The 24791-nt window shown below is 35.4% G+C and overlaps 1 protein-coding gene and 1 pseudogene across 1 annotated transcript; both read right to left on the reverse strand.

Annotated features, from left to right (window-relative positions):
* Window positions 1–9389: 9389 nt before the first annotated feature.
* On the reverse strand, window positions 9390–10338 carry LOC110576117 (annotated as a pseudogene).
* An 11930-nt stretch (window positions 10339–22268) lies between these two features.
* LOC110576116 (olfactory receptor 5AS1) lies at window positions 22269–23207 on the reverse strand. Its single transcript, XM_021685204.1, has one exon. The coding sequence runs from the start codon at window positions 23205–23207 to the stop codon at window positions 22269–22271; it is 939 nt and encodes a 312-aa protein (XP_021540879.1).
* Window positions 23208–24791: the final 1584 nt, after the last annotated feature.

Here is a 24791-nt window from a genome sequence, read left to right on the forward strand (position 1 = left end):
ACTAAAAGCCAAGGATATGTTCTATGTTAAAATGGACACAAATGGACTTTCTGCCTTAACACAGTTCTGCCTAGCAACCAATCCCATACAGGTGAGTGTAACGCACCAATCACATTTCCTTCAAAATGTTTTATGTAAATTCCCTCTCTCCTTTTTAAAAACTCTAACCTCCTTTGTTTCTCCCAAGCACACTTTTATTTTGGTTGAATCTGTGTCTCTTGGATTGCAATCCCTAAATTCCCAAATAAACACACATATTTTATTTTGCAACTTGCAGTTTTGTCTTTCCTTGGTCGACACAGGCACTCAGTTGGGGGAAAGAAAAACTACATTTAGAAAATCCCTATCAGGTTCTCTATCTTCTGCAGTTATATTAATTCCTTGAGATTATATACTTTTTTTTTTTTTTTTAGTAATCTCTACCCCCAACGTGGAGCTCAAACTCAGCACCCTAAGATCAAGAGTCAAATGTTCTACTGCTGAGTCAGCCAGGCACCCCATGCAATGCTGTCTTTAAAACATCTTTTTGTGAGAATTGGCCTTATACCAATTATCAGATACTTAAATGGATACCCAAACTAATATCTAATGGCTTTGTTAACAATAAAAACTGATACTAAATTTTAAAAAGTTGATATTTAGCACATAGATAGGGCTGCAATTGAATTTGGCATATAGAAAAATTTAGCAGCATTATTTAAAATGAATTTAGTATATATTTATTGATTTTTTGTCATGAAAGACTTTTTGTGAAAAATATAATTCAGAAGTTATATTAATTAATACAACATATTGAAGTGTTATTTTAGAAAATAATAACTTTTTTCAAATAAAAGTTATTGAGGAATAATTATGATACAATAAGCCGTGTTCAGTTTAAGTATATAATAAGTTTTGACAAATAATATGCTCCAGACCAATTACTACTATAATTAAAACATAGGATATTTCCATAATCCCCAGAATATCTTGTTCTCTTTCTAAGAAACCCCCTATCTCTGACCTCCAACCCCAAAGAACTGCTGATCAGTTGTATATTTGTGAGATTTGCTTCGCAGAGTTTCACAAAATTAGGATAATACTGTTTTATTGGTCTGGATTTTTTTTTCAATCAGAATAATATTTTTATTTTTATTTTTTTAAGATTTTATTTATTTATTCATGAGAGACAGAGAGAGAGGCAGAGGGAGAAGCAGGCTCCCTGTGGAGCAGGGAGCTCATTGCAGGACTTGATCCCAGGACCCTGGGATCATGACCTGAGCCGAAGGCAGATGCTTAACTGACTGAGCCACCCAGGCACCCCAGAATAATATTTCGAAACATTCACATTGTTACATAAATCATTAGTTCTTTCTTTCTTTTTTATTGCTTGGTAATATTCCATTGTATGGATTAGCACACTTTGTTTAACTGTTAAGTCTTGATGTATTTGTTGCTGTTGAATTTATTCCCAAATTTTGTCCTATTGCTAATGGAAATATTTTATTAATTTTTGAATTGTTTGCTATTAATATACAGAAACACAAGTTCATTTGTAAATATTGATTTTGTCTTTTACATACATAATAATTTCACTTGAGAATAATGAGAATTGTGCTTCTTCTTTTCTAATTTAGATGCCTTTAGCATTTTGTTTTGTATTATTCATTTTATTTTGTATTGTTTTCTTTTGTATCATTCTTTCATTTTGTATTGTTCCTTTACTTTGTATTGTTCATTTATTCCTTACTTATTTTTTGCCTCACTTTTGAATTGGTCTACCTTTCACATTTAAGCTCCTGAAACTTATTTTTGTATATTATATGTTATGTGATAGAATCTCCAGTAAAATATTGAATGGGATTTTTTTTACCAAATGAAGGCAGTTTTGTCCAGGTTTTGTCGTCAGGTTTTGCTTTATTTTATTTTGCTTTGCTTTTTACCTCTTTCTTTTCTCCTCTCTGGGAACTCCACTATGTATCTATTGATACACTGAATGGTGTCACACAAATCTCTGAGGCTATTTTCCTTCATTCTTTTCATGTTTGTTCTTCAAATGGGTTGATTTCCATTGCTCTACTGCAAGGTCACTGATTGTTTCTCCTATCACCCCATATTTGTCATTGGATATTTCTAGTGGATTTTTCATTTCAGTTACTGTATTTTTAACTACACAATTCTCATTTGGTATTTTTTATTTGTCCCTTTCTTTTTATTGAGGTTCTATATTTGATGAATACTTACTGTCACACTTTCCTTTAATTCTTTATATATATTTTCTTAAGTTATCTGAACATATTATTTATAATAGTACTTTGATGTCTTTTTCTGCTCAATCTAACATCTGGGTCATTCAGTTTCTACCGACTTCTTTTTTTCCTGAGTCCAATGTATTACATTTTTCTGTTTCTTTGTAGGTCTTGTAAATTTCTGTTAAACCTACACTTTATATGTAATACAGTGTTAATGTTCTGCATTTTGTATGTGCAGCTTTGTTAAGTACTGGCAATTATTTTTTCAAAGTTGTTCGAGTAACATCTCTGTCAGTGCTTTATGAGAGTTGTAGCTGCTCCATCTCTTCAGCACTTGATATTGGAAACTTTTTTTAAAAAGATTTTATTTTTTAAAATAATCTCTACAACCAGCATGGGGCTCAAACTCACAACCCTGAGATCAAGAGTCACTTGCTCCACCAACTGAGAGACAGGTGACCCTGATTTCGTATACTATTTTTATTGTCATATCATTTTGTGGTTAATTTTCTTTCCCCAGATTTCTAATAAAGTTGAGCAACTTTCCTTTATTTTTACTGGAAGTTGGGAGATTTTCAATATTTATTGTGTCATGTGCCTTGCAGATATTTTGCCCCCTGTCCGCACCTTTTTTTCTATTATGTTGTCTATCTTGGTTTTATTAGTTTGTAAGGTTTCTTTATACATTTTGATTATAGTTTCATAAATATGTAGGGAAACTATTTTCACTGACTCTGGTTTACTTTTTCATTCTATAATTTTTTTTTAAAGATTTTATTTATTTATTTGACAGAGAGAGACAGCGAGAGAGGGAAAACAAGTGGGGGGAGTGGGAGAGGGAGAAGCAGGTTTCCCGCCGAGCAGGGAGCCCGATGCGGGGCTCGATTCCAGGACCCTGGGACCATGACCTGAGCCGAAAGCAGATGCTTAACGACTGAGCCACCCAGGCACCCCTATAAATATATTTTTAAATATCAATGTAATTCAATGCTCCTTACTTTCTCCTTAATGGTCATTTTGTGTCTTATTTAAGAAATGTTTTGCCTATTAAGTTTTTAAGATGTCTCGATTTATAGTTTTTATTGTTCTAACTTTTGCATTTACTATGTTATGGATTGGCTTCCATTTTAAATTATGCAATTTGAAATATTAAGTATAATGCACTCCATTCCTTATTTCACTTTTCTTATTAAAGCCTTAGAAGATTGGGGCGCCTGGGTGGCTCAGTCGTTAAGCGTCTGCCTTCGGCTCAGGTCATGATCCTAGGGTCCTGGGATGGACCCCACATCGGGCTCCCTGCTCAGCAGGAAGCCTGCTTCTCCCTCTCCCACTCCCCCTGCTTGTGTTCCCTCTCTCGCTTTGTCTCTCTCTGTCAAATAAATAAATAAAATCTTTAAAAAAAAAAAAAGCCTTAGAAGATTTAATCCCACTGATCCACACTGCTTTTTGCATTGTTTCCATGCATTTATATTCTATTTATTTTAAACCTCCTAATAGAATATTATTATTGTTGTACAGTCAAAATTCAATCACAATTTGTAATTACCCACAAATCTCCAATTTACCCTTCCCTTTGCTTTTCATATTTTCATCGAAATTCCATTTTTTTTGTCTTTTCCTCTGAACACTTGTTCAAGAATTATATACACATGCATACACATACCACATTGTAAAGTGCCCTGATATTAAATATATAATTTATTTCAGATTTCTTTTTTATTTATTCATTTGAGAGACAGACGGAGAGAGAGAGAGAGAAAATGTGAGCAACAGGGAAGGTCAGAGGGAATGGTAGAAGCAGACTCCTTGCTGAGCTGGGAGCTGGATGTGGGTCTTGATCCCAGAACCCCTGGATCATGACCTGAGCTGAAGGCAGATGCCTAGCTGAGAGAGGCACCCAGGCACCCCAAGTATACAATTTATTTCAATTTTATGTATATGCACATGAGCATAACCACCACACAAATCGTAATGATACAGATATTTCCAGCACTACAGAATGGTCCCTCATAGCTATATTACCATAACTTAAATTTATCTGTTGTTAAACCTTACACAAATGGAATCCTACACATGGACTTTTCTTTTTTTAAATATATGGACTTTCAGTTTCTGCTTTTCTTTATTGAGCATAACATTTGTGACATTCATTTACCTTATTGTACATCAGTAGCTTTTTTAAAAAAGTGATGTTTAGCCTGCCATTTTGTGAATATATCAAAATTTATTAATGTATTCCTTAAAATGGTCTGTTTTTTTTATTCTTATGTTAATCCCCATACATTACATCATTAGTTTTAGATGTAGTGTTCCATGATTCATTGTTTGTGCATAACACCCAGTGCTCCATGCAGAACGTGCCCTCTTTAATACCCATCACCAGGCTAACCCATCCCCCCCAGCCCCCTCCCCCCTAGAACCCTCAGTTTGTTTCTCAGAGTCCATCAACTCTCATGGTTCGTCTCCCCCTCCGATTTCCCCCGCTTCATTCTTCCCCTCCTGCTACATTCTTCTTTTCTTTTTTTTTTTCTTTCTTAACATATATTGCATTATTTGTTTCAGAGGTACAGATCTGTGATTCAACAGTCTTGCATAATTCACAGCGCTTACCAGAGCACATACCCTCTCCAGTGTCTATCACCCAGTCACCCCATCCCTCCCACCCCACCCCCCACTCCAGCAACCCTCAGTTTGTTTCCTGCGATTAAGAATTTAAAATGGTCTGGTTTTTGTTTCTAGTTTATAAGTATAAATATTATGAATAAAACTGCTGAGAATTATTGCCCGTGTATGTTTGTGAACACACACATTCATAGCTGGGAAATCGTGGGACATAAGCTAGCCATATATTCGGTTTACCATCAGACAGTTCTCCAAACTGCCTGTATCATTTTCATACACCTGTTGGAAATGTGTGAGTAATGACATTAAACATTTTTACATATGCTTATTGGTTATTTTGAATGACTCTCATATAAACGTTTTTCTATTTTTTTTTTTCCATATTTAGTTGTCTTATTTGTCTTTTATTGACTGGCAGTTCTTTTTAAATATTTTGGATGAATCTTTTGCCAGTACACTATGAATATTTTTCCATATTCTGTGGCTTACGTTTTTAGTCTTGTAATGGTGTATTTCCAGGGACAGAAGTCCTCATTTAAAACAAAACCTCACTGGGTGTTGTATAGAAGTGTTGAATCACTCAGTTCTACACCTGAAACGAATATTATACTGTATGTCAAGCAACTGGAATTTAAATAAAAATTTCGAGAAAGAAAGAATAAATAAATAAAACACAGATCTATTCTCCCATTGTTATTTTTATTTTAGTGTTTGTATATCCTTTTTTAAAAAAGATTTTTTAAAATATACTTGTCAGAGAGAGAAAAAGAGAGCACAAGCAGAGGGAGAAGCAGGCTTCCCGCTGAGCAGGAAGCCTAATGTGAGACTCAGTCCCAGGACCCTGGGATCACCACCTGAGCAGAAGGCAGACGCTTAACTAACTCAACCACCAGGTGTCCTTGTATATCCTTATTAAGAAATGTTTACCCATTTTGATGTTATGAAGATACAGACTTATATTTATCTCTAGAGGCTCTATTTTTTTTCATCTTTCACGCATTTACTTCTATGATCCATCTTAAATCAATCTTCATGTATGATGTGAATTTAAAGTTAAGGTTCATAGCTCTTCTGTGATCCTGCTTATATTTTGTGTTCTCCCACTCATTCTTACTCTTTTTAAAAATAATTTCTGGTTCTTTGCATGTGATTAAAGATACATAGAAAGTGAAGATGACATTACTTTCTGCCAGGGAGGGCTTTATTCTTTCTAAAAAGGCATAACAGATGAGAGGCTGACTAAATTAATTCAGATATTATTTGCGCTGGTTCTAGACTGGGTTGAAGTTAGACCTCATTTTTCTTCTGCCTTCTCCCTGTTTGGGTGTAGATTTCCCAAGACATTGATTAAGAGGTGGGCTTCTCTCTCTCTCTCTCTCTCTCTAGCCCTTAAACACTATAGACAATTAAGTTTTAATTCTTTGGTGGTGTGAACTGAGCTCCCTGCTCTATACAGCTATACCTTGGAGATATTGTGGGTTTGCTTCCAGAACATTGCAATAAAGTGAGTCGAATGACTTTTTTGGTTTCCCAGTGCACATAAAAATTATGTTTATATTATACTATAGTCTATCAAGTGTGCAATAGCATTGCATCTAAAAAAGCCAGTGTGCATACCTTAATTTAAAAATGCTTTCTTACTACAAAATGCTAACCATCATCTGAGCCTCCAGCGAGTTGTCATCATTGATCACAGATCACTGTAACAAATATAATATTGAAAAAGCTTGAAATATTGCAAGAATTACCAAAATGTGACACATAGATAAAAAGTGAGCAAATGCTGTTGGAGAAGTGACATTGATAGACTTGCTTGATGCAGGGAAGCCATGAACCTTCAATTTTGTAAAAAACCATGGTAGTTGTGAAGTTAAATAAAGTGAAGCATAATAAAGTGAGATGTGCCTGCACATCTTCAAATTGCAGCCAATATTTTCAGGGGGCTGCCAGTCTTGTGTCTGATGCAGGCCTCTACTTCTGGTTGGAATCTTATCAACCAAGCACCTAAAGACTGAGAAAAATATCACTGTCTTTCCAACTCCATTTGAATCTGCAAAAATCTGAATCTTCTGTGCCTCACAAAGAAAACTCTAGCCCTTTTTGCGTGGCTTACAGCAAGACCAAAATCTGGCAAATGTTCTGGGGAGGAAACCTTTATTACATTTGTTGGTAGCTCTTCCTTCTAGCAGGATTTCGTGCCTTCTAAGCACAGCAGGAGAGTGGGAGATTTCAATGTACCCCTGTGGCCCAGACCAGTTTCTTATACTCTCCATCTTCCATCCCATCCAATTTCCTGTGTGTGTGTGTGTGGAGGGGGGCGGGTGGGCGGGGGGAAACAGTTGTGTGTTTAAGCTCCGATATAATCCAGTTCATCTCCTCAGGCCACATAACAGCCGAGAGGACCACTGTTTTCTCTTTCCCCAGAACAGTTACAAGGCACAGGAGCCCCTGCTTTGGAAGATGGCAATCTTTAATATTTGTATTGTTTGGGACAACACCAAATATTTCTCTCTGTTTTTTAGAAGTTCATCCTTCCTTCCTTCCTTCCTTCCTTCCTTCCTTCCTTCCTTCCTTCCTTCCTTCCTTCCTTCCTTCCTTTCTTCCTTCCTTCCTTCTTTCCTTTTTCTTTCTTTCTTTCTTTTCTTTCTTTCTTTCTTTTTCTTTCTTTTCAATTATTTAGGGAGGGGGAAGCAGAGGGAGAGGGAGAGAGAGAATCTTAAGCAGGCTCCATGCTCAGCACAGAGCCCAACACAGGGCTCCATCTCACTACCCTAAGATTATGACCTGCGTAGAAATCAAGAGTCAGACCCTTAATAGACTGAGGCACCCAGGCATTCCCAGAAGTTTTCCATTTAAATCTATTATCTATCTAACTATCTATCTATCATCTATCATCTATCTATCATCGTCTATCATCATTTATCTATATCATCTATCTATCTAGTCTGTTGTGTGTTCATCCCTCTGCTATTTGTTTACCTGGTCTTCAGACCCAGAATATGGCTAATGCCCTGAGAAGAAATGGAACCGTGTGCTGAAACCTGAAAAATATCTGCCTGAACCTCTCCTGAGTCTGCTGAACCCTTTCCAGAACCCTCCATGCAAGCCAAGCCTGCATTGTCAAATGTGCCCTGAATCAGTGAGACTAAGTTAGCTCACATCTCCAAGTTCATGCCTCTCTGAAGCCTAAGCCCCTCCAGCTCCCTTTTCTTCAATAGCTACTCACTTCATTCAACAGATAATTCTTACCATCTTGCTTTTCTTGTTATTTTTACATAGACGTTCTTTTGATCACAACGTACTTCATCCAGAAGTAAAAGTGTATATTTTCCTTTTTTTTAATTTTGAAACACTTCAAACTTATAGAACATATTCAAGAATAAGACAGATTTGCAAGAATATTTAAATGATCTCTACTGTGTTCCTTAACTATAGATACAAACTGCAATTGCTTATTTGCTTTATCAGTCTCTCGATCTTTAGCTTACTATATGTATATATATATGTGTGTGGATATACCCATTTATATATACATATATTTCTTTATAATAGTAATGACACAATTTTATTTTATATATCCAGTACACAGTCATGCTTTCCAAAAGTTTGAGATGTAATATTAGGTAATGCATTCATCTTCACACAATACTTTGCAAACTCGTTTACCATATCCCTCCATTACCTGTTCCTCTAACAGCTTTTGTCCCATATCTTAAATATTTTAACGTTTGGATATCACAGAGTAACTGGTACAAGTAAAGGGACTAAACAGAAGAGTGTTGAATGCATAAATTATAACTAATGACAGTTATTTTTTTCTATAGCTATTCTAAGATACCATGAAGATATATAATTTAAATACAAAAATGGAGATACATGTCTTTACTTGGATGATAGCATTTTTAGAACAACAATAACAACAAAAAGATCTGATCCAAGAAAATCGTGCCAAGAGGCTATTTCACTTTTTCTCTGAGATAAGAATGCATTTGATAAATTCCTATTGTTGGGGTGTTTTTTTCTTTTTCTTTTTTTTTTAAAGATTTTATTTATTTATGTATTAGAGAGTGAGAGAGAGAGAAACAGCATGAGAAGGGAGAAGGTCAGAGGGAGAAGCAGGCTCATCGCTGAGCTAGGAGCCCGATGTGGGACTCGATCCCAGGACTCCAGGATCATGACCTGAGCCGAAGGCAGTCCCTTAACCAACTGAGCCACCCAGGTGCCCGGAGTGTTTTTTTCATTTGAATCAATGTGAGAGTCTTTTAAATCCATAGTGATATCTTTCAGAGTTTAGCATCAGAATTTGTTAGGGAAAAAAAATGTACTAGCTCTTGAGAGAATGAAACTGTTGAGTCACAAAACAATGAATGGTAAAATATAGTGATTTTCAGTCTTCGTGTCAAACTCAACACTCATGTCTTCAATTTCATGAGACTACCTTGATTATAGTTTTGTTGGTGCTCGTGTCTGTGATACAATTTTAAGGAAAGTCTATCTATTTAATGTTAGGCTAACAAAGCCATGGACAAGATTGGGTCAGTTGGGAGTTCTCTTCCACCATACTGACCTTTTGACTGCATCTTTCACATCCTTATTTCATAGGCTATAAATCAGTGTGTTTAGCATGGGGATCACCAATGTATAAAACACAGCAGAGACCTTCTCCTGTTCCAGGGAATACTGAGAACTTGGCTGGATGTGACTAAAGGTCACAGACCCATAGAATAAGGTCACGGCAGTCAGATGAGAGGCACAAGTGGAGAAGGCTTTGTGCCTCTCCTCAGCTGAGCGGATTCTTTGGATGACAATGATGATGCACATATAAGAGACTATGATGATAGTGAAAGTGAACATTGCAATGACCCCAGAGAATATTAAAAGCAGCATTTCATTGTTATGGGCATCAGAACAGGAGAGTCTCAGAAGAGGGGGAATGTCACAGAAATAATGATTCACAATGTTAGGACCACAGAAGTCTAGTTTGAGCAAACCTATTGTGTGCATGAGCAAGTTAATGAGCCCGCCCAAGTAAGATGCGAGGACCATCTGAATACAAACCCTTTGGGTCATTATGACTGTATACAACAAGGGATTAGCTATTGCCACATAGCGGTCATAAGCCATCATAGATAGGAGGATGCCCTCTGTCATTACATATCCCTCAAAAAAGAAACTCTAGAACACAACCAGAAAATGTGCTGGACTTGTGTTTTGATAGGAAATTGACCAACATCTTAGGAGCAAAGAGAGTAGGGTAGGATATATCACAAAAAGAGAGGTTGCTAAGGAAGAAGTACATCGGAGTATGAAGTTGGGCATTTAACCAGATCAAGATAATCATCCTCTAGTTACCTGCCAGAGTGGTGAAATAAATAAGGGTGAAAAGCAAAAAAAGAGGAATCTGCAAATTAGGGTTTTCACTTAAACCTACCAGAAGGAATTCCTTCACCCCTGTATGGTTCCAACCTGCCATGCATTCAGGTTTATATAGTTTTTCAGTTGCAGAACAAGGTGATATCACTCAAATGAAAAAGATATATGTATAATTTCCTCCATGATCCAGTATCCATAAGAGTATTGGGGTGTTTATGTTTACCCTGTAGTTGGTTGAAGAAAAGAAATTAACTTCAGCAGTGGGTTATATGTATACTAGACAATCCATTTACAGTGACTCAAATTCTTGGAACTAGAAATCATTTTTTTTTTAAAGATTTTATTTATTTATTTGAGAGAGAGAATGAGATAGAGAGAGCATGAGAGTGGGGAGGGTAGGGGGGAGAAGCAGACTCCCCGCTGAGCAGGGAGCCCAATGTGGGACTCGATCCCAGGACTCCAGGATCATGACCTGAGCCGAAGGCAGTCGCTTAACCAACTGAGCCACCCAGGCGCCCCGGAACTAGAAATCATTTTATGCCCTGCTTCTCAGTTTCCAGATCATAAATATTGAGAGAAGGAAACTCTTTCAGATTCCAAGAAAGTATTAATTGGTAAAATTGACAGTCAAACCCAAATATGCCTCATACCAAACCTCTGACTCATGCTAGGACATATACAAGTTTTCTGCTTACATCGGCTATGCACTGTGGCTCCTTGTGATAGAAATTATTTCCTTATCTTTTGGCCAAACTGTTGCTACTTTTCAACACCTAGTTAACTCATGATGCTGACTTTCATAATATGCAACCCTCTTCCTTTCCAAATCTCAAACATTGGAACTTTTTTATGCCTCAACTTCTGCTCAGATTCTGCACTTGGAAGATCAATGACCGTGTCCTCCATAAGAGCTGAATTGAGAGGAAGAGGGAGAACAATCTTTTCTTCATTGAATATTGTTAAGGCCAATCAAAAAATAGCAGTACAATCTAATTTGAAAGCCCTTCCCTTTTGCATCTTTAGCTAACTTCACCTTTGCATCTTTGTTTTTTTTATCAGCATTAAAACAAACTCTCCAAAAACCCAATGTCAAGAGGCAAGGTGTGAGGGTGAGATACTGCAACTATACCTATCAGATATGTCTTGTTATTATAAAATATTATGTACAGATAAATATATAACTGATTAAGTATTATATGAAATATTATTATATATTTAAATTCACAATTCTATAACTTCGTAAGTATATACATGTTCTTATAATTTGAAATGACATATACTGAATGGTTTATGACTAAAAATTGCTTATAAGACAAAGGAAGCAAAAAATCAGATAACACACAAAAAATAAAGCTTAAACAATAATCACAAATAAAAATGTAAAAAACCCACTATCAACAACAACTTTGTCATACTGAGAAACCCCAAATTATAGCTTAGGTAGTCTAATTTAAAAACAATACATATTGATTTGAATTCTATTATATCCAGGCACACTAGGGTTGTAGGTAGGAAGAAGTATCAGCTTGTTGTAGCAAAAACAGTCTTAAGCTCTGAGAATCAAGTGTCTGTGTGCATGCCCTGGTTTTATTATAGACAGGACACAGTGACAAACTCAAGGAGAATAGAAACTCATTCTTAAAATGCTATTATTGGATTCATAAAATAAAATTATATCTAAAATATTTCTAAAATACTACTACATAGATATGAAAGGAATTGTTTTCCTTGTGAGGTAGTTAAAATACATTGTAATTTTCAGATACTCCATTTTAAAGAATTTTCCATAAATGTGCAAGTAGCCTTAAGTTACTATATAAACCAAATATTAAATACTGTAAACACACATGCAGACATGAAAATATTGAATGTAGGTATTATGTAAATATTGCCCTTTTTCCCATAAAATGAAAATCTTTGAAGCCTTTGAAATATAAATAACTCACAAGTTAGGACATTGTTTTCTGGCTACTTGGGAACAATACTGAAATCATATAGCTGGTAGTAGGTTCTTTTAGTGTGGGGAGATAGGAAATATTAAAATTTTTAAGTCAACCTACATTACCACTTCTTAAATATATTCACAACAAAACAGAGTCCAGAGTAAGCAGAATATCTAGTGAAGACGACCAGGTTTTCATGATTCTTAAAAGACTAATTGCTGAGAGTAAAGATTTTTATTTTTATTTTTATTTTTTTTAAAGATTTTATTTATTTATTCATGAGAGACAGAGAGAGAGACAGAGGCAGAGGGAGAAGCAGGCTCCCCGCGGAGCAGGGACCCCGATGCGGGACTCGATCCCAGGACCCTGGGATCATGACCTGAGCTGAAGGCAGACGCTTAACCGACTGAGCCACCCAGGCGTCCCGAGAGTAAAGATTTTTAAATGTTTGGTTGCTTTTCTTTTGGGGACATGAACTATAGCTCATGTGTAGATATGAATCTCAGATGTCCACAGGTTGGATCATTAGCATCCTTTCTGGTCTCTCAAGACTGGAGTTAATCATGCCCCTGCAGGTCTTCTCACTCACCATTCACTAGATGCCTTTACCTTCACTTTGATAAAATGCAACTTCCTTTTATAAATAAAACACTCACACATCTTAGGGTAAAGACACAAAACAGAGAATAACTGCAATGCAGGAACTAAAGAAATGTGCTCCACTCGCATATATGCTACCCAGACAAATCTTCAAATGTTCTAATGATGAAACTGCTGAGATTGTCTTTTTTTTCCTGTGAAATGGGAACATTCACACATGTTCTATGAACCTCATTGGTTCCTTATGAAGTTAATCTAAATTAATGCATGACATCATACTCTCTAAACTTTAATAATAATTTACATTAAATTTTTATGAGATTTTACACACATACACAAACACACAGAATTGAATTGTATACTCTCCTTTTGGTTTATTTGTATAAAGCATATGCTTTTCTTTTCTCTAATAATTCAATAGACATCACAGAGCTGTGGATTATGTCTTATAATTCTTTTGTAGCTTCCATTCTACCGAAGCTCAGATACATTAGACACTGTGGAGATTTTACATATATTTCACATAGCTTTATTAGATTTTTGCAAATTTATATTTTGCTCTCTTAATCATACAAATAATATACTTATTTCTGCATGTTTGGGAAAGGGTGGTGGATGGTTTTGTTAAGGTGTGCTGTTAATTTTAACATGAAAGCAGAGTAAGTTACAATATATGCAGATAAATAAAATAGTGGAGTCATGTCAATCCAAATATTGTACAAAAACCAAATAATTATCACAAATTTTTATATGCAGTTGTGAAGATGCCAATAAAACAACATTAGAGTGTCTTTAGATACAAAATAGAATATATTGCCATGTAATGAGAGAAAAGAATTTCAGAATCGAACAAAACAGTCAGTGAGGAATGCAGTTAGCTACATGATGAATTAGAGTTGCAAATTAGAAGCAGGGGAAAAAAAAGCAATATGGTTAAATGTAGCCAAATTAATGGTACAAACTCTAAAACCAACTGTTTCATAATTTGTGAAGTCATTGCTACAGTAACTCGAATAAGGGATCAGTGTCAATGGCAAGAAGAAAATCCAGTATTTGCTGGCCAAAAATATCTTGGCTGATATACAACTTAAGTTTTCTGAAATGGAATCTTTGACATTCTTGAGATGGGTTAGTTCCTTCAAAAACGGGGAAGTATTTCAGATCCTGGGAAGGTTAGATTTATTATGGAAATGATAAACTTAAATTCACAAAACCCAGAGTTTAAGAAAACTTGTTACATTATATCATCAGACTGATCATATTTATGAAACCAACTTCAAATACATAATCAGAAACTGACTTAGAACTGGGTGTTTTGTTGAAAATTGAAGGGAATGTTAGTATGATTTTAAACAGTATAAAGTAATAAGACCATTTGGAATTCACCATATTTATATATTCATGTATTAAAATATAAAGCATTTATATTCTTGTGTTGATTTAATTTGTTGGCCTAATAAGATTGAGAAAATAAAAAGAAATCTATAAATTCAGTTTAAAATATAATCAGTTTAAATAAGATTATATATTATGGCAATTTTTAAGAGCCCTTAGAAAAATTACTGTTATAATTTACTAGTTATATAATTAGACTACCCTGTTTTGCAATTTGAATCAAAATGTAAGGAAAAAAGTTGATTTTTATGTTTATTACAGCAAAATACCACTTGTTAAATAAAATAATAGAAAACTAGCAATGAAAAGTCTTTCCTGTGTGGAAAAGTGATTCTTGAAGCTAACAAATAATTCACATTTCAAGAAATAGATGGCGAATAATTTGTTCAATATTCCAAAACAAAATCACTATTCATATTCATTTCCAGCTTTTTAGATAAATGATATTTGAAATTTGACATACTGATGACTTATCAGTATATTAATTGCTGATTACACACTGAAAACTTCATTATATTAAGATTCTTATGTATCATTCATGGAATTCTGGTGACATTGGATTAAAAAATGTATCTTTCTACATGCATCTATGAAATCCAGTATTAAATAACAAAGAAAGAAAGGACAAAAGAGAGGGAGGAAGGGAGGAGGGAGGGAAGGGAGGAAGGGAGAGAAGGGAGGAGGGGAGGAGAGAAGAAGACAGAGTGAGAGGAGAGGGGGACAGAAAATATCCATATAACTTTAAATACAAATTGTAAAACAATAGATAGCCTAAGACAGACATTAGGTTTTTTAAAAAGATTTTTATTTATTTATTTGAGAGAGAGAGTGAGAGAGAAAGCACGAGCAGGGGGGAAATGGTAGAGAGGGAGAAGCAGACTCCCCATTGAGCAGGGAGCCCAGTGTGGGACTCATCCAGGACCCTCAAATCATGACCTGAGCTGAAGACAGACACTTAACCATCTGAGCCACCCAGGCACCCTAGAACAGACATTAGAATTCCCATCATTATTTTAAAAGCTTTTGTAATTTCACTTTCATAGTGCAAAGTTCAATCATATGAAGAATGATTTGTTATTCAGGTAAGGATTGGAAATTGAAAACTTTAAGAAGAATTACTAACATGACATTCTTAGAATATACTCGGCATTCTTCAACATCTAGACCTATGTCTGGCAAACACTACCATTTAACCCCCTTCCCACTCAAGATCACAGACATTCTTTAACCTTATTTATAGATATAGGTCAGATTTTACCTCCTTGTACAAGCTTTTTATCAGAGTCCCATAGTCAAAAAATCTTTCTATGTCTTTCTCTAGAAGTCCCTAACAGAATGCCTGGTTTATCGAGTTGTACAATAACTATTAGTTGAAAAACTGAATATATTTTATATTACTCTACTCACCATCTTTACAGTTTTAGGTAGAAATAAATAATAGTTGTAAAAATTATAAAATATGGAGGGATCGATTAAGATATTTGTGCATGTGTGAATAACTAGATGCCAGATATAAATGAATAATTGAGTTGCATTCCAGAATTATCAATGAAAAGCTTGCACCACAAGCAGAATAACCAACAATTGCCTATTCCTCTATAAATGGATGACAGCACTCAAACTGATCATAGTGGCTGACATAAATTCTGTGAAAATATATTTGCTAGTGAAATGTGAAGCAATACTTGTTAATATAAAAAACTAAGACAGATGGGCTATTTCTCAGAAATGACAGGTAAGGATTAACTTATTCAAGAGTGATTCCTTAACAGGCTGTCCTCTTGCCAAGGTGCATGGAAATCAACTACAGATCAATGTGAAGGCAGTAAGGAAAATGCTGAGGTGAGGAAGCAGTGAAGCCACATGTCAAAAGCTTCAACATCAGCAATTGGACTCCATTTCCCTGATTAAGTCAGGAAAAAAGATGGTGTTTCCTTAACCATGAAGCCTGAGCTAGCAGATGAGGCTCCTGTCTAACTGTATTATTGTATTAGAGGTTCTTGATCTTTATCAAGTCATGGGGATGCTGATGCTTCCCAACATATAAATGTTGAGGTGGCATCTTTGGGTGGCCATTATTCTGCCTACCACACCCACTCAGATGGTCATTAAAAAAGTTTCTAAGCAAAATTACCATATTTACACGGTAGCCACAGATTTTAGCCTTGTTTATATACTATTTATTTTCATGATGGTGATAACAGCTATGGGCTGGTTGACTCACAAGGCACCTTATTTACTGGATGATTTGTTCCTATAAGGCTAATCTTTCTATGTGGGTAAATGTCCACCCCTGTCAGCCACATGTGAACATGGCCTGCACCCTGAGGCTTGTCACTTAACCATCCTTATGTTTCCACACTTCGTCCATGACCTACAATTTCACAACCATACTTTGGTTTGGATGTTAAAGAGCAGTGCTTCTCAGGTTTCTAAGTGAAAAAGATCTAACTACAACTTCAGTGGTGGTCTTTTTATTGGATGAAGGTAAGTGAGCTGATAAAAACAACTAAAGTCTGACAATCATGTTATGTCAAATAATCAAGAAGACCACCCAGTTTTGGGGGGGCAAGTGAATTAGCCTGGAATGCTTGGCCTGGCAAATTTTATACTTCAGAATTATTCTGTTAAGCAGCCAAGGAGGGATATGCGTCCTGGTTCATAACTTGTATTACATCTAGATCAACAGCAGCAGTCTTGGAATTGGGGAAAAGCCCAGATGTTTGTCTAAAGTGTACCATCACCATCCTTGGACATCTTCTCTCGGAGGAGTCTTAGATGGGTTGGCTCCTGGTTTAGTAAAAGGCTTCAAGTGTCACCACACCTTTGTTTGTTATGTCCACAATCCTAAATGTACATATTTGCTCCTGCAGCAATGTCAGGGATCATGTCTACAGCACTTTTTAGGGGAAATGGAAAGGATCACTGACATAGTGAGGTAGAAATCATGGAAGCCACCATTTTGGATAGGAAAGAAAGAATTAGAGTTAAGGGCTAATTTGTTCAAAACTAATTCTTTGCTGGCTATGAAAAGTATATAGGGTTGAGAAGTTAAGAAAATCAATTATGATACAATGTTGTGGTGGATCAAAGATGGCTGTCAATTCATTGACACACCTCCCCTTGAATCTGGGGTCACCTTCACAGCTTACTTCTCAACACAAGACAAAAGGAGTGATGTTCTGGGACTTCCAAGGTTAAGACCTGAGAAGCTAGCAGCATCTGCCTTAGTCTTTTGGGAACACTTGCTCTTGGGTTATCCTAAGGCCATCTTACTGAAGAGAACACTTGGGAAGACCAAAAGGAGAGGCCCTAAGACTGCATGAAAAAGAGATGCCCAGCCAACCTCCAGCTATTCCAGTCCCAGGTTTTCAAGTGATCCCAGATGAGACACCAGACATTGCGGAGAAAGGAGACTATCCTTATCTAGCCCCTTCCTACATGGTAGATTCCTGAGCAAAACAAATGGTTGTTGTTCTTAGCCACCAGGTTTTGTGGCAGAGAAATATACAACCAGAGCAAATGCTGGCGGGGCAACTCAGGTCACATATTCTGACATTATTTGTATAGCTCCACCCCAAAGGTTTGGACTCCAGCTCTTGCTCACCCAGATGGGTGGTGGTGCCCCTTTGTGGCAATGCCAGGGTTTTGTCTTCTTGCATGGTCTCAATTGTAAGGCTTGTTTTGCAGCCTCAAAATCAAGCTTTAGAAGCTGGTACTCTCCCTCAACTAATGAATTTTGAGTTTGCAGAAAAGAACTAAAACAGGGTTTGGCCGTGACATATGGGTATTCGACCCTATCCTCTGATGGGAAGAAGGAGGGCTGTTGCTTCCTCAAGAATATACGTGAAAAGCCACATATCCTGCTTCTCAATAATGATGGCTGATCCAGCCAGATTATCATACATTATCTCAAAATGGGATAAACACTGATGAGAACAGTATACTTGATGTTGCTTCCATCTGTGAGGAGGGATGACACCAGGAGGTGATGCCAGGAAATTTTTCTTTAGTTTGCTCAAGAACACATAAAACAGAAATGATTTTTGTGGAGCATAAAATCTTTTACCTTCTTATAGGAGGGAAACGATATGATAAAAATCCTGGTTTTTATAAACAATGAGGACTATGTTTATATAACAATGCAATGTTATTAGTATACATACTTAATTAGAACTAATAACAATATATCAGTTATAAATTATGGCATGTCCTCACCATACTTAGCAGCTAAGAGAAAGTATGGATTCTCAATTAATACTTACCCCAGTCTCTATCAACTTGGCAAACATCTCATGTGTTCCAAGAAAGTATTTTTTATTTATTTCTCAGACAAAAACTACTTATGGATGTATTCTTTTGAACATATCTTTTAAATATGACCAACAATTTTTTTTTTGTTTCATGTCACTAGAAAAAAATGGTATTTTTTACTCCTGCCATGAAACTCACTTGCCCTTGTCCTCCAATGCTCAGTGTAAAGGTAATAAAGGTATAGAATTGTCACATAGACTTTATTTCTGACTTGAATAGAGATCTGCATTAAAATGTAGATATTATTACAGAAGGAACACCATTTTTAGGATTTTAAGTTTGTATACTGCATTGCTTTCTTGTAACTGAAATGTAATATAGCTTCTCTGGTAACATTCTTTCTCACCATAGACAGAAGCAGAAAAATAAATCTCGTAAGACTTGATGACCATAAATACCCTACTTTATTATAATTTTTTTCCTCAACTGTAGCCCACTTCTTAATATATAGTCATTCAGCTTTAAATTTATGTGCTTACTTTATTAAAATTATGTGTTAATTTTCTATGTTCATGCAGTAAATCTTTGAAATAAATCAACATTAGGGAAATAATGCAGAACAAAATAAATCTCATCTGAGATGTTCTTACCAATTATTATTCTATATTCAGGCAGTGACCTCACTCTCATGGGTTTCACTTGCTTTATGGACAAAGAAATAGTCTTGACTAAGTTCAGTGGTTCTCACTCAGGGGTAATTTTGCCTCCAAAGAGATATTTGGCAATGTTTGGATACATTTAGTTGTCCTGGATAGGGAGGATGCGACTGTAATCTAGTGAATACAGATCAGGGATGCTGCTAAACACCCTAAAATGTACAGAATAAGCCTCTCTTCCTCCCCAATAAAGAAATATTGGCCCAAAATGTCAATAGGAACTTGGGTTAGATAAACTCTAAATAATTTTATAGTTTACAAATACACTGCAGTCAAAAAATGGGCAGAAGACATGAATAGACATTTTTCCAAAGAAGACATACAGATGGCCAACAGACACATGAAAACATGCTCAACATCAGTGGTCATCAGGGAAATACAGATCAAAACTACAATGAGATATCACCTCAAACCTGTCGGAATGGCTAAAATCAACACTACAAGAAAAAATAAGTGCTGACAAGGATATAGAGAAAGGAGAAACCTCTTGAACTATTGTTGAAAATGCAAACTGGGCCAGCCACTCTGGAAAATAGTATGGAGTTTCCTCAAAAAGTTAAAAATAGAACTATCCTATGACCCAGCATTTGCTCTACCAGGTATTTACCCAAAGAATACAAGAACACTAATTCAAAGGGATACGTGTACCCTGATGTTTATAGTAACACCATCAACAATAGCAAACTATGGAAACATCCCAAGTGTTCATCAACTGATGAATGGATAAAGAAGATGTGGTGTATATATATATATATAATGGAATATATATATATATATATATATATATATATATATAATGGAATATTACTCAGCCATAAAAAAGAATGAAATCTTACCATTTTCAACAACATGGATGGAGTTAGAGAGTATTACACTAAGTGAAATATGTCAGTCAGAGAAAGACAAATACCATATGATTTCACTCACATGTGGAATTTAAAAAACAAAACAAATAAACAAAGAGAAAAAAAGAGAGAAAGAAGCAAATCAAGAAATTACTCTGAACTATAGAGAACAAACTGATGGTTACCAGATGGGAGGTTGGGGGGGTGGTTAAATAGGGGATGTGGATTAAGAAGAGCACTTGCTCTGATGAGCACCGGGTGTTCTATGGATGTGTACATCACTATATTGTACACTTCAAATGAATATTACAGTGTATGTTAACTAACTGGAATTTAAACAAGAACTTAAAAAAAATAAAAACAATGACAGCAGCAACAACAAAACCAAATACATTGTAGTTTATTTATTTTAAAACTAACTTATTTTAGAAAATGAAAACAAGTCTCAGATTTAATAGGCCCTATTAAAGAACCTGATAATTTTTTTATGCAACCTTATATCCATAACACAATGAATGGTTGATGATAAGGAATCAGCTCATTTCACAATACTCCCATCAATGTTTTTTTAAAAGGAAATTTCACTAAAATTAAAAGAAAAACTCAAACCAGCCTATAAGTTTCAGAAACTGGTAAAAAAAAAAAACAAATTAATGACATTGTACTGTGTACTCGGGCAGTCTTCATAGTAGGACAGGTGTTTTAACATGCTGAAAGTCATTAATTTGAATATTGAGTTCTGCATTTTTGTTTTTTGGGTTTGGTGGTTTTTTGTTTTGTTTTGTTTTGTTTTGTTTTGTTTTGCTTTGCTTTTTTGCTTTCCGGCGGTATCTCAGACATTTGAAATGCTTCACAGATACTTTTGAAATGCCTAATTTCTTCTGGGAATCAAACCTTCATTGTTTCTTAAAATAAAATAGTAATATAATAGTAGAAAAATAATGAACAAGGGTATACCATTACATTATAATTGGCAGTAAAAGCTTTACATGTATTCTAGGAGATTGATAATGTATTTGATCATCTAATTCTCAAATCATACATATGCTAGTAGCTTTACATATATTAGTTCATTTACATATATTAGTTACATATATTAGTTTGAGGATTAAATAATCCTCAAAGCAAACCATGGTAATGGGAAATATCTTATTCTTGTCTTATCTCCATTTATAGGGTTACATCCAGTAAAAACTAATCCAGTCATTCATATTTTCATGCTTACTAGAAAATGCACAATATTATATATTCACAGGTACAAAATTTATTCCTTTAACTTTGTCAAGATAAAACAAAGGAAATGGAGACGGAAGGATCAAAATCAACTACAGAAAATGTCTGATAATTTAATCATCAAAAAGTGATCCCAGAGCAAGGAGTATTTATACTTCAGTTGGTTTGCATTGTCAATTTGCAGAATAAAATAATTAAAGCCATTGTTCACCTCTTCTTGAAGATAGGGACTCAAAGATTAATTCAGTGACATATGGTCAAATTATTAGTAATGAATACAGTTTATAATCTTGATGACCTTCACAAACTTGTTTGGTTTTCTCATGTACCCACTATGAATGGAACAGTAGAGGATCTCTTACACTAATCAATCTAGCCCAAAGAAAATCAGTGTGCTATAACTTCACTCTGTCCTAATATTAAAGAGACCATTGTTATGTGACTTCTATCTGATTTTCCAAGAACCAGTGAAACCACCATTGCTTATCATAAGTGATATTAAATGTCCCTGATGATAAATGTTCTGCAAGTGCAGAATCTAGACTCAGTTTCCCAAACAAAGAAAGCTACATTTAGTCACTCATCTTTCCATCCATTTATTCTACCTATTCATCCATTTAAACACACATGTAATGAGAATGTGCCATATGTCCAATACTATATAGGAGTTGGAACAATAAACCAAGACACATATTCCCTGCTGACAAGGAGTTTCTAATATGGGTGGGTTGACAGATAATTCAACATATATCTTTAATCTAACATGATAAAGAACATAATGAATCAATGCACAAAGTGTTTTGTGAACACTAATTGGAAAGCAATTATTATTACTTATTTTATTTTAAGTATATTTCACAGAGTAGAATAATTTTGGAGAGCACATTTCTGAATGAGACGACAAAAGTATTTTAAAGTATTGAGGATGAAAAGTTATATTTATTTCTGAAAAATTGTAATAAATTTCAAAGAGTTGACATACAAGGTGTTTATGGCATGATGATATTGGAAGGATAAGCTATATCTGGAATATTCTTAAATGTTTTAAATTCTTATTCATTTAAAAGTCCGGTTTCTTTCTAATAGCTTTTTGAGGGCGTTCTTTACATCCTTATTTCTGAAGCTGTAGATTATTGGGTTAAACATGGGAAAGACAACAGTATAAAATACAGCAACTACCTTGTCAGTGTCTAGGGAATAGCTGGTGGTGGGACGTAAGTACATAAACAGGAGCGTTCCGTAAAATAACATGACCGCTATGAAATGGGAAGTACAGGTGGAGAATGTTTTGCTCCTGCCCCCTGAGGACTTAATGCTCAAAACAGTGATGAGGATACAGAAGTAAGAGATAAATATGACCACAAAAGTGCTGGTCTGAATGAAGCCACACAAGGCAAAGAGCAAAAGCTCATTGGTATGGGTATCTGCACATGATAAAGCCAGGAGAGGTGGGATATCACAGAAAAAATGATTAACAATATTGGAGCCACAAAATGGCAGCCTGAATGTGAGGCACACATGTACCAACGAAGTCATACTTCCACTGAAGTAGGCCAACACAATGGAGCAGATACAGACTCTCCTAGACATAAGTGTAGAATAGAGCAATGGGTTACAGATGGCTGCATAACGATCATATGCCATTGCCGCTAGAATAAGGCACTCAGCATCAGCAAAACAACCAAAGAAAAACATTTGTATTGCACAGCCATAGGAAGAGATGCTTTTCCGGGATGCTAAGAAATTCACCAACATTTTAGGGGCAATGGCTGAAGAATAGCAGATGTCTAAGAAAGACAAGTTGCTGAGAAAATAATACATGGGGGTTTGAAGGCTTAAATTGATATTAACTAGGATTATTAAACTCATATTTCCCACCAGAGTTAGTGTATAGACTATGAGAAATACCAAGAGTAGTGTGACTCGGAGAGGAAGATAATCTGTGAATCCAACAAGGAGAAACTCAGTTGGCATGGTATAATTGCTCTCCAACATCTTGGTTTTCTTGTTTTTCTTGTCCAAAATAGATGGTATCAGAATATGTGAGTTGACTTGAGTGATGTATGAAGCAAGAATATCTTTATTCTCCCTTTTAAGGAAGCAAATAGAAGGATAATAAAATCACAGCTATGACATTTTCTGTGATCTATTTGGTTTGTTTTCTTTTTTTGTCATTTTCTTTAAAAGAGGTAATTAAAAATCTTCACTGATACCAGAGAATGTATTCTGAGTTGGTGTTCTGAGATGCAGTAACTCTCCAAAAGCTGTGCATATTAAGAAATGAGATTAGTTCCTTTCAAGCTGAAAGGAAAGGAATGTGGTTTGGTCGATAAGATCTAGTAGAATTGTGAAAGTTGGCAAAATCCTTAAAGCAAAGCTTTGTTTTTCCATCTTAAAATCATGTTCTTCCATGTAAAGGAAAGTTGAAAAAAATTCTAGGAAAAAAGTGCCCACAGGTAAACTAGATAATTCTACAGAAGAATATCTGTGATCTTGGGAAGTAGTTTAACATAAAAGTTAAGACACAGAAGTTACTGTAAGAGATGACTAGGTTCAAATCTTAGCTTTGCTACTTACTGGTTGTGTGAGCTTGATAAAGTTATTTAACCACTCTGTGATGGCTAGAGGAATAAATGAGTAGATATTTGTAAAACATTTATGTCACTGGCATATAATAAACACTAATATGAGCATTTATTAAATAAAATGAATTAAAACAAATAAATTGACCTTTTTGTTTCTTTTTAATTGCTTACTAAATACTGAATTTTATTATGTATGTATGTATGTATGTATTTATTTTTAAGTGGGCTCCCCACTGGGCATGGAGCCCAACGCAGGGCTTGAACTCACCACCTTGAGATCAAGACCTGAGCTGAAATCAAGAGTTGGAGGTTTGGCTGACTGAGCCACCAAGGCACCCCTCAATTTTATTTTTAATAAAATATTCAAGTGTCTCAAAATTCATCGTATCTTTGGCATCCTGGATATATGATCTGTGCTCTCTTGTAGAGAAAAGGCATTGTGTGTGTGTTCTATGCAAATATATTGTTTGGCAGTAGTAAATCTTTTACACAAGTCCTATAATTATTGCTTTTGTCTCCCTGGACTTATGTCTCTATCTCACCTCTGAGGTAAGACAATGTCTGATGTGAGGTCCCTGAAACATAAAACGTCTTGAAGAACAACTATATCTCTGCACTTACTAGTGGACTTCTAAACTGGTTATATGAGAAAATATATGTTATATAACCAGAAGGAAATTAATCAAGGGAAAAAAATAGGATGAGTGCAAAGAAAAAATAAATTATAGCATGATGGAAGATATTCAGCAAGCAGTTAAAGATTAGTAATATTAGAGTAGCACTACAGTGAGCAATAAGGCAAATGAATAATGGAGGTCTATTCTGTCCACCATGCTTGCTAACTCAGAATTACCCCTCCCCCAACAAAATGACCTGCAATCTTCTAGAATCACTGAGAAGAGAGGTCAGTCTTCTTTGGGAACCAGATCCTACAGAGGAAGATGTAAGGTGAGTATCTGAAACTATGGTGAAGCAATCCAAACTCTTAAAATAA

This window comes from Neomonachus schauinslandi, chromosome 11 (assembly GCF_002201575.2).
Source record: "Neomonachus schauinslandi chromosome 11, ASM220157v2, whole genome shotgun sequence".
NCBI classification, from domain to species: Eukaryota; Metazoa; Chordata; class Mammalia; order Carnivora; family Phocidae; genus Neomonachus; species Neomonachus schauinslandi.

What these genes read in the sequence shown, in the direction of transcription:
- LOC110576116 (XM_021685204.1), bottom strand. Translation starts at nt 23,207, where the DNA reads ATGTTGGAGAGCAATTATACCATGCCAACTGAGTTTCTCCTTGTTGGA.